The 15,302-nt window shown below is 44.0% G+C and overlaps 1 protein-coding gene across 4 annotated transcripts in view; it reads left to right on the plus strand.

Moving 5' to 3' along the window:
• Nucleotides 1–15,302, plus strand: part of micu1 (mitochondrial calcium uptake 1) — a 106,812-nt gene that overhangs the window by 83,003 nt on the left and 8,507 nt on the right. For all 4 annotated transcript variants that reach the window (XM_085970642.1, XM_085970640.1, XM_085970643.1 and 1 more), the window contains 3 exons: nt 2,116–2,313; nt 8,154–8,291; nt 14,021–14,129. In XM_085970642.1, the coding sequence (XP_085826768.1) occupies nt 2,116–2,313; nt 8,154–8,291; nt 14,021–14,129 (445 nt within the window). The remainder of the gene's footprint in view (nt 1–2,115; nt 2,314–8,153; nt 8,292–14,020; nt 14,130–15,302) is intronic.

Below are 15,302 nucleotides of genomic sequence, written 5' to 3' on the forward strand. Positions count from 1 at the left end.
ATTTATATAGCGCCTTTAACGTAGTAAAACGTCCCAAGGCGCTGCACTTTTTTTAAGACAAAAAATTTGACACCGAGCCACGTAAGGATAAATTAGGGCAGGTGACCAAAAGCTTGGTCAATGAGGTAGGTTTTAAGGAGCGTCTTAAAGGAGGAAAGAGTGGTAGAGAGGCGGAGAGGTTTAGGGAGGGAATTCCAGAGCTTAGGGCCCAGGCAACAGAAGGCACGGCCGCCAGTGGTGGAGCGATTATAATCAGGGATGCTCAAGAGAGCAGAATTAGAGGAGCGCAGATATCTCGGGGTGGGGTGGGGGGGGGGTTTGTGGGGCTGAAAGAGATTACAGAGATAGGAAGGGGTGAGGCCATGAAGGGATTTGAAAACCAGGATGAGAATTATGAAATTAAGGCGCTGCTTAACCGGGAGCCAATGTAGGTCAGCGAGCACAGGGGAAATGGGCGAACAGGACTTGGTGCGAGTTAGGACACGGGCAGCTGAGTTTTGGATGACCCCAAGTTTACGTAGGGTGGAATGTGGGAGGCCAGCCAGGAGTGTGTTGGAATAGTCAAGTCTAGAGGTAACAAAGGCATGGATGAGGGTTTCAGCAGCGGATGAGCTGAGGCAAGGGTGGAGATGGGCGATGTTACGGAGGTGGAAGTAGGCGGTCTTAATGATGCCGTGGATATGTGGTCGGAAGCTCATTTCAGGGTCGAATATGACACCAAGGTTGCGAACAGTGTGGTTCAGCCTCAGACAGATGTTAGGGAGAGGGATGGAGTCAGTGGCTAGGGAACGGAGTTTGTGGCGGGGACCGAAAACAATGGCTTCGGTCTTCCCAATATTTAATTGGAGAAAATTTTTGCTCATCCAGAACTGGATGTCGGACAAGCAGTCTGACAATTTAGAGACCATGGAGGTGGTGAGGTAAAGCTGGGTGTCGTCAGAGTACATGTGGAAACTGATGCTGTGTTATTCGTCAGTTATTTGTGCCATTTTATAGTCATATAAGGGTGGTTGAGGCCAGAATGGGAATGGTTGAAGCCAGGGCACTGGATTCATTTAAAAAAAATAGATGCTGTCATGGGAAGATGCTAGCTATCTTATTCTCAAAGGCTGAAATAAAACAGGCTGAAGAGGCTCCGTCATTGTGGCTCTCTTGTGTAACATTAAACGTTTCAGTATTGCTGTGTTTTGGCCGAGGTGACAAAGAAGTAGCGGCACAGGGGCAACTCTGCCTTGTCTAGGGGTGCTGTTGGGTTTAGTTACCATTCTTGTAGAGCCACCTTCCCCTTGTATCAGTCAGCGTGCTGCAGTCAGCAAGGAAGTCTTGTGTATATACTGCCAGGAAACTATAGACTGGTGTTTTTCCAGCCTTGGTCAGAAAATGTAATCTGGTCCCTTTCTTATATTACAATGGAGGAGCGCTGAGTGAACTGATAGTGTTGGCACCATAATCTCAGAATTTGGATATATCAAAATACTGCTTTTATACTGATCGAATCCTTTGCCACAAGTGTCAATTTCTTATGCCCTCACGTAACCTGTTTCGGATTTGGAATCTGGCATCCTTTTATACGTGTACTATTTGCACTATACAAGTCAGCTACCAGTACTCTTAATTGCTGCTACAGTGCCAGTACTTTTACTATAACCAGGACCAATCTGGCACTGGCATCCGTTATGTTTTCCTTCGGGTCATGCACCACTTGCAGCCTGGAGGATAGTGTGACAGCTAGCAGCCAGCGGGTGCACAAAAGACTTTTGTGTTCAATTTCTGTTCCTCCCGTGCCGTTTTTTTTACTTGCAGCGCTACTCCAGTCCTCTGCTTTCTGCCCACCCCTTACTCCATGCAGCTTGGCTGAGATCAAGATCTCTGTGGGGTGGGATGGTGAACCTGCAGCCCTTTGTGTTTTAAAAAGGAAACGGATGCTGTAATGGGAAGATTGGAGCGATCTTATTCTCGACGGCTCCAATAAAACCGGCTGAAAGGCCTCCATCATTGAAGCTCTCTTGTGCAGCATTAAGCGTTTCAGTATTACTGTGTTTTGCTGATGACCAACATGACCAAGACGTTGTGGTCAACACACCTGCTTGACTTATTTCTCCTTGCACTTGGCAGGTTCAGAGTATTATTCGATCGCAGACCAGTATAGGCATGCGTCACCGAGATCGCTCCACAACAGGGAACACGCTGAAATCTGGCGTCAGCTCAGCGCTCACCACTTATTTCTTTGGTGCGGATCTCAAGGGAAAACTGACTATTAAACAGTTCCTAGAGTTTCAGCGTAAACTGCAACAGGATGTTCTCAAACTGGAGGTAAGAACTATGCAGGGGATTTGTTTATTGGCAGTGTCATTAAATGAAATAGATGCAGGAAGGATGTTCCTGATGGTCGGGGGAGTCCAGACCCAGGGGTCACAGTCTAAGGATAAGGGGTAAGCCATTTAGGACTGAGATGAGGAGGAATTTCTTCACCCAGAGAGTGGTGAACCTGTGGAATTCTCTACCACAGAAGGCAGTGGAGGCCAATTCATTAAATATATTCAAGAAGGAGTTAGATATATTTCTTAAGGCTGAAGGGATCAAGGGATATGGGGCGAAGGCAGGGACAGGGTACTGAATTTGGATGATCAGCCATGATCTCATTGAATGGCGGAGCAGGCTCGAGGGGCCGAATGGCCTACTCCTGCTCCTACCTTCTATGTTTTTATGAAAAGAATCTGCTCCTAAACATCCTGAATATTATAAATTAATCACCCAAAGGGTTGGGGGTGGAGGGGGAATATTTAGCTTGAAGTTATGGTAAATGAGAATATGAAAACCCAGTACAATATACTTTGGACAAACCCAGAACAGCGCTTCATTTGACTGACATGACACCAAAGAAAGGCAGTAGTGGGAATGAGCATTGATTTTATTTGATGCTATCTTGTCTCCATGTTACTCTGCTACAGAACTGCCAGTCTGATGAATCCCAGAAGTGGGTATTTAATAGTAAATGTTGTGATTCTCTGCTCCCGGGTCAGAGCCTTGCTCTCCGGTCAGAGAATTAGGAACAGAGCTCATTTGGTATTATTGGTGCTCCCGGTTTTTTGGTCACCACTGGGAAATCAGGAGCACCAGGAAGCAGGTATATGGACATCTCTGCCCAGTTCACTGCTCTGTGTTCCAGTCAACAAAGGCTACGTGACGCCAGCGGAACCTTACAAAATTTACTGTTGACTGTAAAGCAAACTAGCTAAGCAATGCCCCGATTTCAAAATTCTCATCCTTGTTTTCAAAACCCTCCATAGCCTCGCCCCTCCCTATCTCTAATCTCCTCCAGCCCCACAACCCCCCGAGATATCTGCGCTCCTCTAATTCTGCCCTCTTAAGCATCCCTGATTTATAATCGCTCCACCATTGGTGGCCGTGCCGTCTGTTGCCTGGGCCCTGAGCTCTGGAATTCCCTCCCTAAACCTCTCCGCCTTGCTACCTCTCTTTCCTCCTTTAAGACGCTGCTTAAAACTTACCTCTTTGACCAAGCTTTTGGTCACCTGCCCTAATTTCTCCTTATGTGGCTCGGTGTCAAATTTTTTGTCTTTTAATACCCTTGTGAAGCGCCTTGTGGCATTTTACTACGTTAAAGGCGCTATATAAATACAAGTTGTTGTTGTTGTTGTTGTACAACTCCTTTACGTGACATTGCAGGATTCTGCTCTGCTGCCTGCATGAATGAAATGGAGAAAATGCCACGGCTGAATGAAGCAGTCGGTCCATCGAATCCACCTTCCTGCTGTCCTAGCAGGGAATTGGCCACAGAATGAGCTAGGTCTGCTCTGTGGGAATAAAATCGGAAGATTTCTGTAATACTTTGAGGAATATCTTTTCATTTGTGAAAAAGGCAGCAGACAAATAAATCACTCTGGTATTGCATGTCTACGAAGTGTGGAAATTGGATTTCTGCTGAGGCTGAAGTGCAGTTTTTTTATTTAGTATCTGCGTACCCACTTTTCATGTGATTTATGCTGCTGGAATTGATGCTGTCTTTGAACATGTGGGCAATTTGTCTAAAAGGTGTACTAGTTTTAAAAAAAACAAACAATCCCTTACATTAGCTTTGAACTTCAATAATATTAGTGGTTATTTTGGCAGGCTCTTCACTGTAATTCAATCGGTGCCAGGTACAAGTTATCTCTCATCTGCAAAATAAAGTCGCAGCTGTTCTCAACTGAATGTAGGTTAAGCAGAAATGGAAAAATCGCATTGATGTGCTTACAGCTGAGTACCTAATTCCAGTGATGGCACAGAAGCAAAAACTGAGATTTTTCTTTTATAATTTCTGCTGTTTTTAGGGAACAAAATGACTTTGAAATTCTTTTCTCTCCGAAATGCGTACAAGGAAAAACTCTGCCGGTGGAAACGGTTTATGTTTCAGGATTACTGGCTGAAGCTCATTGTCCTTGGATCATTGCAGTTGTGTGTGTGTGTTTTAAAAGACCCATCTCTCGAGAGATTCCCCTGCTGCGTGACTGTTTTGTAATGACGAGCATTTCTGAGCACTTCTTTGCTGCTTTACGCCAAAAGGGATTCCTTCTCTTCCCCAGCCCCCCTGCCCTCCTCCCGCCACCTGGAGTATACTTGGTTCTAAGTTTCTTTCAAGGAAGGAGATTCATTTGATGATTTTAAACTTGTTCCGGTATGTGGCATGGTTACGAGGGATGATGAAGGGCTCTGAGAACAAAGGCGGTCAGTCTAAGTGCAACCTGTCACTTTGTGTTGTCAGGGTTCATTACAAAATACAGACGAGACTGTGGAACATGGAAAATAAATTGTGGCCCATGCCAAGATTCTTGTGCATCTATGCTTAAACTTATTGAATCTGTTCCTGATGATATGTTGTCATCAGAATGTTCAGATTAGTACTTGAGTTTATGTTTAATTGCACTAGTATTTTGAGAGACGTTGATTGACACATGGGTAGTTAGTTAACACTGGTTTTGCTGGGGCACTTCCACATATCCACCACTGTAGGAGAGGACTTTTTTAAATCTTTTATCTTGCATGAGGCTTTTGAATTTTGTGTTTGTATCCTCAAATGCCCAGTGGCTATTCAGTCCAAGTTAGTTACAGCTGACTTGCACCTACATCTACATCAGTATTTCAAGGACCTCTTAATCGTTCCTTTTCCGATATTCATTTCTGCATGTCTCTTATAGCTTAGAGGCATTAGTCACAAAAACATAGTTAATATTGCCCTTTGAATCCATTCCATTGCATTTTTATAAGGTGCTTAAACTGTGTACACTATTTCTAATATGGCCTCACCACTGATCTTAAGTTTAATTTATTGTGACTTCGAGTCAAATGCCCTCGAGCCATTCATTGACTGGAAGCTTTCACTGCAAATTGAGAACAGGAGAATTCTGCAGTCCTTTAACCCTATGTATCTTTGCTGGGACCTGTCCGATAGATCGCAGTCCTTTATAGTCCTGTACTTCATAGTCCAAAGGCATCCATGCCTTTGTAACCTCTAGACTTGACTATTCCAACGCACTCCTGGCTGGCCTCTCACATTCTACCCTACGTAAACTTGAGGTCATCCAAAACTCTGCTGCCCGTGTCCTAACTCGCACCAAGTCCCGTTCGCCCATCACCCCTGTGCTCGCTGCCCTACATTGGCTCCTGGTTAAGCAATGCCTCGATTTCAAAATTCTCATCCTTGTTTTCAAATTCCTCCATGCCCTCACCCCTCCCTATCTCTGTAATCTCCTCCAGCTCCACAACCCCCCGAGATATCTGCGCTCCTCTAATTCTGCCCTCTTGAGCATCCCTGATTATAATCGCTCCACCATTGGTGGCCATGCCTTCTGCTGCCTAGGCCCTAAGCTCTGGAATTCCCTGCCTAAACCTCTCCGCCTCTCTTTCCTCCTTTAAGACGCTCCTTAAAACCTACCCCTTTGACCAAGCATTTGGTCACCTGCCCTAATTTCTCCTTATGTGGTTCGGTGTCAAATTCTTTGCCTTGTATTACTCCTGTGAAGCGTCTTGGGACGTTTTCCTACGTTAAAGGCGCTATATAAATACTTGTTGTTGTACGTTCCTAAATACCTTGCAAAATCCTGTCCCTACCTTTTCTTGTTGCATTCAGGAGAGAGAAAGGAAATGTAAAAAAAAACTTAATCTATAAATGTAGTTTCAAACTAGTAAAAGACAAAATTGGTATCCATATCATGAAGTAGTTCTTTGTACAAAGACTGATCAGCATGTAGAATAGGCTTCCAGCTTGGGAACAATTTAATCAACAGTTGGATCTCATGTAGGGTCCCTCTAAATGGGTCACAAGACCTTCCTGATCTGTAGTTATCCCGCGATATAATAAAAGTCTTGTGTATAATGCGTCCATCACACCTGAAAGTATCACTTGAAAGTGTCTCGTGAACCTTGTTGGCTCAAATATATTCACAAAACAGCAACAAATGAAAACTAAACAACAAGAAAGCCCATAGTTTCTTGCTGTTTTCTGTGAGCTTGATGATTTGACTACTCATTTTCCCCCCACCCCCCCAGCAACCCAAGGAAAGAGCCATGGATTTACAAGCAACTGTTAATAAATTCACTCAGCAACAGCAATTGCCATAAGAACATAAGAAATAGGAGCAGGAGTAGGCCAATCGGCCCCTCGAGCCTGCTCCACCATTCAATAAGATCATGGCTGATCTGATCCTAACCTCAAATCTACTATCACTCTCCATCCCACCCGAACCCATGTGATCTCCCGGGAGAGGCAAAAAACCAGATTTTAAAAAAACCAATGGCCAATGTGGGAGAAAAAATCTGGGAAATTCCTCTCCGACCCATCTAGGCGATCGACACTCGTCCAGGAGATCACTCTGTCCCTATATTCTCTACAGTACTTACCTTCTGTAAAGGCGATCTCCACCCCAGCCAGGAACAGTAATAAAACCATCTCCTGAAATCTAACAGAATTAGAACACAAGAAGTAGGAGCAGAACCAGGCTACATGGCCCCTGGGCCCGCTCCGCTGCCCACAGGGCCACGACCATTCCGAACCTAGACTCATGTCCAATTTCCTGCCCGCTCCCCGTAACCCTTAATTCCCTTTACTTCTAGGAAACTATCTATTTCTGTTTTAAATTTATTTAATGATGTAGCTTCCACAGCTTTCTGGGGCAGCAAATTCCACAAACCTACCACCCTCTGAGTGACCTCAGAAAATGCCTGTTTACAACACTCCCACACCTTTTGACTTTAAAGGGACAGGCTTGGTTAAAGATAGCTCCATCTTGGCAGCTAAATATTGCGGGGGAGAAATTGGGTGAGTAGCGCCACCTGTTAGCGCCTAAAGAGGCAGTCAGTGGCTGTAGCGCCACTGGCTGCGTCTCCCGCGATATTCAGTAGGGGCGCTAATGGTGGCGTTAGGCATTTGCGCTGCACCGCCACCGATGACATCATCGGTGTGCGCAGCGCCCCATTCGTGCCCCGTTCACGATATTTGGTAGCGAACGCCACAGTTGCACCGCTCAAGATCCCAGGCTACCTATAAGCAATGCCACGGGATGTCCGCTAGTAAGCCAAAACTACAAGAAATGAGCTTAATTGATTGTTTCGACTGGTTTGGTGGGGTAGGAAAGAGGGATGGTAAGGTGATGAAATTACTTAATTACCGTTGGGGTAAGTATAATAGTGCAATAGTACAGTGCTTAACAGGTAAATGATCTCTATTTAAAACATCAGAAACATAGAAGATAGGAGCAGGAGTAGGCCATTCGGCCCCTCGAACCCGCTCCGCCATTCAATGAGATCATGGCTGATCATCCAAATTCAGTACCCTGTCCCTGCTTTCTCCCCATATCCCTTGATCCCTTTAGCCTCAAGAAATATATCCAACTCCTTCTTGAATATATTTAATGAATTGGCCTCAACTGCCTTGTGTGGTAGAGAATTCCACAGGTTCACCACTCTCTGGGTGAAGAAATTCCTCCTCATCTCAGTCCTAAATAGCTTACCCCTTATCCTTAGACTGTGACCCCTGGTTCTGGACTCCCCCGCCATCAGGAACATCCTTCCTGCGTCTAGTCTGTCTAGTCCTGTTAGAATTTTATAAGTTTCAATGAGGTTGTTCACACATCTTTTCTCTCCCCTCCTCCCTTCAGTTTGATAGACATGACCCAGTAAATGGACGAATCACGGAGCGTCAGTTTGGCAGTATGCTGTTGGCGTACAGTGGGGTCCAGTCCAAGAAGCTCATAGCAATGTTGAAAAGTATCAAAAAGCAATTCAAGGATGCAGAGGTAAGAACCCGGCAGTACTGGCCTGTGTGGTGATGCAACAGAGCGGAACACCCAGCAAAATACTGTGTGCTTATTTTCTTCGTACTGTAGGTGTCCCAGTACACCCACCATTCCAAAGGGTAAAAAAAAAATCACCAACTACTGTGGGCTTTGTTGAGATTTGTACATTAGTGGCTCAGTTGGTAATACTCCCTCTTCTGAGTCAGAAAGGTGTGTGGGATCATATTCTATTCCAGAACATAATCTTGGTTGAGACGGTCTACTCATTGTCAGAAGTGCTGCCCTTGACAGATGAGTCAAACTGGCCACTACAAGGTGCTATATAAATGCAAAATAACAGCAGAAAACGCTGGAAAAACTCAGCAGGCCCGGCAACATCCGTGGAGAGAGAAACAGAGTCAACGTTTCAGGTCGAAACCCTTCGTCAGGACTGAGAAAAAAGCAGGAAATGAAACCGATTAAAACAGATCATTTCCTGCTTTTTTTCTCAGTTCTGAAGAAGGGTTTCGACCTGAAACGTTGACTCTATTTCTCTCTCCACGGATGTTGCCTGGCCTGCTGAGTTTTTCCAGCCTTTTCTGTTGTTATTTCGGATTTCCAGCATCCGCCGTATTTTTGCTATCTACATAAATGCAAGTTGTTCTTCTGTAGAATTTTGCCCGAGATAGTGGCACTGCCATGGTCACATCATTTAATTTTCCCAGTGAAGTATCAGTGAAGCGAGGTTGTGTTTGTTGATGTGTAGCCCTACAGGAATGCAGAGCTTCAATCAGTGATGCAGCAGATATTGTCAGTACAGCTAATGACTGCAGAATTAAGCCAGATCCATTGAGACCCGCCAGGAGGTGCAAGTTGCCATTTATTAAACTTTCCCCAGGTACCGAAGAGCAGGTTCACTTTTCTCTCACTGCAATCATGAATTAAAATGCAGTTTTAAAATTGGGAGCTGAGTATTGTGACTGGTAATTGCACAGAACAGACTGCAATAGTTGCTGCTGCTCTTCCTGCTCAATTATTGAATGAGGCTTAATTGGCCTGCTCATCATCAGTTTTTTATATTACAGGAGTGCAGCTTTAATGACCTCCTTATCGGCACACCAGAGCTTGCCTGATCCTCTCTTCCATTTAAACTCTTGCTATTTAAGGTGTATTTCCTTTCCCTATTCCTACTTCCAAAATGTCTGATTTTAACATTTCATATTTTGTGTAATAACTTACAAAATGTCTCTACAAACAAATGTAGTGCCAGAATAAATGTAAAACTCTGAACTTCAGCTTATTAAATTGTCAACACTGAAGCATTTATCAGATTTTGGTCAGTGTTTACGAATAGGGCGAGTGATTTATCGCTCAGAAATGGCATTTTTACTGCTGCTGGGAGTTTTTATTGTGCGCGGGCAATAAGTAAAGAAATCTGCAGGGTTTGTCACAGTGGATCACTTGCCCCAGTTAAAAGATGTTTCTCACTTATGAATCTCTGGATTCCAATACAGGCATGCTGCAAATGTTCTGTGCTTTTTCACTGAGATTCAAAAGCCCAACCTTCTCAGTTAAGTAAATTGAAAAAGGTTTATTGGGTTTCCTCAAGTGTGACTGCCTATCACTGCACTCTGGATTGAGCAGAGAAGTAGGCAAAATAAGAGCTATCCCTGTACCACCATGTCATTCAGACCAATACCAGTTCTTTCCTAGCAACAGATTTGTGCATATAGGGTCGAACCACCAGTTAACACGCTTGTAAATACGTACATAAAGTGTGCGTTTCAGCAGTAATCCGAAAAGAAAGTAAATGTAATTCTTCCTGACTGTACATGCAGTAGTACATGATGTACATCACTCAGATATGTAGGGGCCGAAATCCGTCCCATTTCTGAGCAGGAATGGGACTGTGGCAAGCCAAAAATCACAACGCACTACTGAGTGCCCCGTTCCTGCTGCGATTTTGACGCCGGGCTAGTAAACAGGCCGGCATCGCTCTTGACACTTGGCGAAAATACAGACCTATATTGTTTTATTTTTATGTGCTTGAGTTTTTGTGTGTGTGTTTCTAACTGTCAAGAGAATTAACCTAACATATAGAATTTTAATGGAGCACGAGAGGTAAGCAAACCTCTGCTATTACAATGGTTTTGTCTGAAAACACTCCTGTGCAGCGCCTTGGGATGTTTCACTACGTTAAAGGCGCTATATAAATACAAGATGTTGTTACATGAGGCATTTTACTGCCTATTTTATGCTATAATTAAGTTATGGAGAAGCACTTTATCACCACTTCCTATTTTTGCTTGGAGTCCACCTTTCTTTACTGAATTGCATTCTGACATTGAAGAAAGACTGCACCGTGATCATTGATATGCAGTTTGATTATGAAAATCTGCTGCAATTACTCAATTACCCCCCCCCCCCCCCCCAGCCCTTCCAAAAAAAACATCTCGCAGATCAAAGGGGTCAGCAGTGCTGAATCTGAAACTCCAGGTAGCCTAACTAAGTCTGTCTCTGTCTCTCTTGCTCTATATATCTTTTTCCCTCTTTTCCACATGCTCAGAATTTGTCTATCTGTGTCTGTTTGTCTTTCTCTCTCTCTCCCTCTCTCATTTCTGTAATCTTTCCTCATCCTTTTTTTTTTACTATTTAAATAGTGCAAAGTGGAACCATTTTAGCACCCAGTACATACAGCAATCTATTGACTTTGTTTCTTGACAGTTGTATGGCTTGCTGTCTTGACTTTAATCTCTGTTATGTGTTCAAACTTGGCTCTTCCCATTGTTTGTACAATTAATGCTGAGCTGGAAAATGTTGGTAGATACTCATTTTGCTGTTTGTTATAGTTGCGTCAGGGATTTCCTTGCATAGAACTTGTAGTACACTGCTCCTCTCGTCTGAGGCGCGTACTAACCAGTTTGAAACAATGACGAAGATTAGTACAGAGGCAGGAAAGTAAAATGTCAGATTTGGACAGAAAGCCTTGCACCATCTTAAGTACCACTGTTGCATCTCCTGCAAATTCCTACCACCATTCCATAAAACTAGTGGCACTGCTTGCGGTAAGTCAAATAATCCACTGTATTAAGGACAGTAATGCTCGACCATGTGTTGCACCATGTAAGGCTACAGTGGAGGTCTGTCCCATAAGGCCACAAGATCTACTTGACCAGTGACAGAAATTCAGATAAAATGTATGTAAAAATTGAAACTACTTGTTCAGTGATACAGTCTCGGGTCAATCAGAGTTTGCTTGTTTGGTTGGGGAACCTTGCAGATTAGAATCCGTGTGTCAGTTTCAGGCTGCAGCCCAGTCGCGTCCAGCATTGTAACATTGTTTTACATACGCACTAATAATTTTAATATATTAATTATGTAGAATAACAATTGGACACTAATTGAACTGATTACTTTTTATTTCAATACACACTATGTTTCAATTTTTGTATACATTTTATCTGAATTTCTGTCACTGATCAAGTACCAATGTGGCCCCATCTCCTGAGAACCTCTTTTCTGAATATCCTTCACTAATGACTGCCTCATTGCACAGAGTTTCTTTTGTGAGCTTTCAATGTTAATGGGCCAGAACTTCGGGTCCCCACGGGTGAGTACGCGCTGAGTACTCACGCGTAGGCCCAACGAAAGTGCCGGTTTCGTGCATGCACTGCGCATGCACGGGAAACCGGAACTTCCGTTCCCTTAAAGGAAGGGGTTCACAGGTCGAACGCGTGCGCCGGAGAGGCAGCGCGTACACCTGGAACTTCCAGTTTTTTTTGCAGGTTTCTCCGGGAGGGTAAGTCTCCAGGAGCTACGCTTTTAACAAGCAGTCGCAAGGCCTGCTTTTAACAAGGTAAGTGGTGAATTAAGTTAAATTAAAACATTTTTTCCACAGGTTTATTATTTTTAAATACTTTAAAGAAAGCTAAGTTTATTTTTAGCCTCGTTAGAAACTGTAATTTTTTTCAAAAATTTAAATTATTGTTTAAAAGTTATTTTATGTAATTTATAGTTATTTTAAAAATGTGTTTTTTTTTATTTATTTGAAGTTTTAGTGATGTTTTGGGGCTGAATTGTATTCATAGGTTTGACAGCTCTTCCTGTCAAATCTATGAATACAGATTCCCTGCTACCATTGGCTCTCCATGGCCCACGTGATCCCAGGGGACGCTTCGAACTAACTGCGCCCCTGGGATACGCAAGCACTGCGCGCCGGCAGTTGGAGCAGGTCCAGGATCGGAATCCCACGCGGGCCCACAGCACAACGGCTGGCGCGCTAGGTGAGTGCAGGTCGGAGGCTTGCACCCGCGGGAAGCCCCCAACCCGAATTCCTGGGCCAATGTATTCTGTGAAGCTGCATTATGTCTCTTGAATGGCCTGTAACCATCTCAGAAACAGCAGCCCTTTCTACCCACAATTTTGTTTTCTCCCTCCCTAAAGGCAATGATAGCCTCTGGTACCTCATCCAAGTGGCCCTTATTCACATTGAAGCTTTGACACTAATTGCCAGTGGGCAGTCTGACTTTGGAGAACGGCTCACTCGTACATTCCCAGTAGGTGTTGATATATAACAATCGGGAGCCTGATTTTTCCCACCCCAAATCCACGGGTGCTGTGAGCAACTTCAGTGGTGCTACCACCGCACAGACTGAGATTTACAACAACTGCGTGCATTTATATAGTGCCTTTAACGCAGAGAAATGTCGCCAGATGCTTCACAGGGGGCATAAGTCAAGAAATGCACGCCGAGATATTGGGAGAGGTGACCAAATGCTTGGTCAAAAAGGTGGGTTGTAAGAAGGATCTTAAAGGAGGTGGGGGGGGGGGGTGGTGGGCGGGGGAGGTTTGAGCAGAGGAGGGGCTTGGGGCTGTGGCAGCAGAAGGCACGGCCACTAATGCACAGTAGTGCTCAAATCAAAGCTGGAGAGCTCCTGTAACTACTGTGTGCCTTTCTGTCTGCTCCAAGTCCTGAACAGCACGATATATATGTCAGTATTATATAAATGCAAGTCTTTCTTTCTTATTAAGATTGATAACAGCTGGAAAGTTTGAGTAGTATCAATGTGTGGAATAAATTGGTACAAAACATACACACAAGTGCAAAACACTACCGGCCTCGAGTGAGGTTAGAGATTAGGAAAAAAGTTCCTCACATAGGATTGTGGCAAATAGAGAAGGGAGTTGGGGTAATTTGGATCCTTTAAAGGGAGCTGGCTTGAATTCCATTGAGTGGGATTGAGGGTTATAGAGCTATTAACAGCATTGTTTGATTTTGTTTCTGGGGGGTTGGGGGAGGGAAGCCAATCATCCTTAAAGTAGGTGCTCAATAGGGGGAGAGAGAAGTCCCATGGTAGAATAATCATACAATGGACCCTGGACAAGGGCAGCAGGCGCATGGGAACACCACCACCTCCAAGTTCCCCTCCAAGTCACACACCATCCTGACTTGGAAGTACATCGCCGATCCTTCATCGTCGCTGGGTCAAAATCCTGGAACTCCCTCCCTAACAGCACTGTGGGAGCACCTTCACCACACGGACTGCAGCGGTTCAAGAAGGCGGCTCACCACCACCTTCTCGAGGGCAACTAGGGATGGGCAATAAATGCTGGCATTGCCAGCGACGCCCAGATCCCATAAAAAACAAATAAAAAAAATATATATAGTGCGCTTGATGGGTCAAATGGCCTTTTCCCACCCCAGACTTTATGGAATCCCTTCATTTCACTTTGTTTCTTTTTTTCTACAGGGCATCACATTTCAGGAAGTGGAAAATTTCTTCACTTTTCTGAAGAACATCAATGATGTGGACACGGCACTGAGCTTCTATCACATGGCAGGGGCCTCCATTGATAAAGGTACAATGAGCTAATAGAATATGGTGTTAACGCATTCTAGTCTCTGTGCATTTGAGTCCGTGCAAATGTGGAAAACATCCCTCCGTATATACTGGTGAGGATTTCATTTGCTTTCTTTTTGTTGACTTGGTTGCTAGAGTTTGTTTCTATTTTCCAATCTATAACCCCCCACTAAATAGACCTTGATACAATTGAAAACATTTTCTACGCCTTTGGTTTTGCAGTGCGCAAAGATGACCATCCATGTACTTAACGTGTTTGTATTACGTCCCTTAGTCTATCCAATAGAGGTGTTAACTCCATTAAATAAAATTAGCATTTGATTACAAAAACAGAAGAAAGGAACTTTATTACAAACTCATTTGTATACCCATTTTTGCAAAGCATAGCTTCAAGGCCGTGTCCCTTTCTGACGACCACCTTGTCTAAACATCTTGCATTTATCTGCTTTTTACCAAGGAGTCACTGATTACAGTAAAGTTATTGCATAAAATGTTATATTTATCTAGATAATTTTTTTCCCCGTACTGCCACCATTGATTAGGTTGTGAAGCCAACAGTAAAAGCTCTGAACTTCCAGTCCAACCAACGTAGAGGAACAATCAGCAAAGCCAATAGAATATTGAACTGTAGAATACAAGTCAGGGAAGTCCCGATCAAATTGTATAGTGCTGGGATTAGATCACACCTCGAGTGCTGTGTCCAGTTCTGGTCACAGGGACACAGTTCTCGAGCACTAGACCAGAGTGCACAGAAAAGCCACAAGTCTGATCCCCAATGTCAGAGGCTTGTGTAACGAGGAAGGACTGGAGAAGCTTGGGTTTTTCAGCCTTGGCAAGAGGAAATCAGGAGTGTGATGTTATAGAGGCGTGTGAGGTGGTAAACAGCGTGGAAAGTTATAGAGGCGTGTGAGATCGTAGAGTGGAAAGTTAAATCCTGAAAATTACTTCAAATTTGCGAGAGTAGGATGTGGGGGACACAGATTCAAACTAGCACAAGACAAACTGAGGACTAATATCAGGAAGTGATCAACATGTGAATTGGACATCCAGATAGAGTACTGGAGGCAAGAAACCCTCGCAACGGATGTACATTTTAAAGAACACTTTGCTGTTTCCTAGCACTTGGGATTGAGCAGAATAAATACATGTTGTGAAATGAAGCCCGACAGAG

Source organism: Somniosus microcephalus, chromosome 29 (genome assembly GCF_052327205.1).
Source record: "Somniosus microcephalus isolate GS21.2 chromosome 29, FLI_Smic_1.0, whole genome shotgun sequence".
NCBI classification, from domain to species: domain Eukaryota; kingdom Metazoa; phylum Chordata; class Chondrichthyes; order Squaliformes; family Somniosidae; genus Somniosus; species Somniosus microcephalus.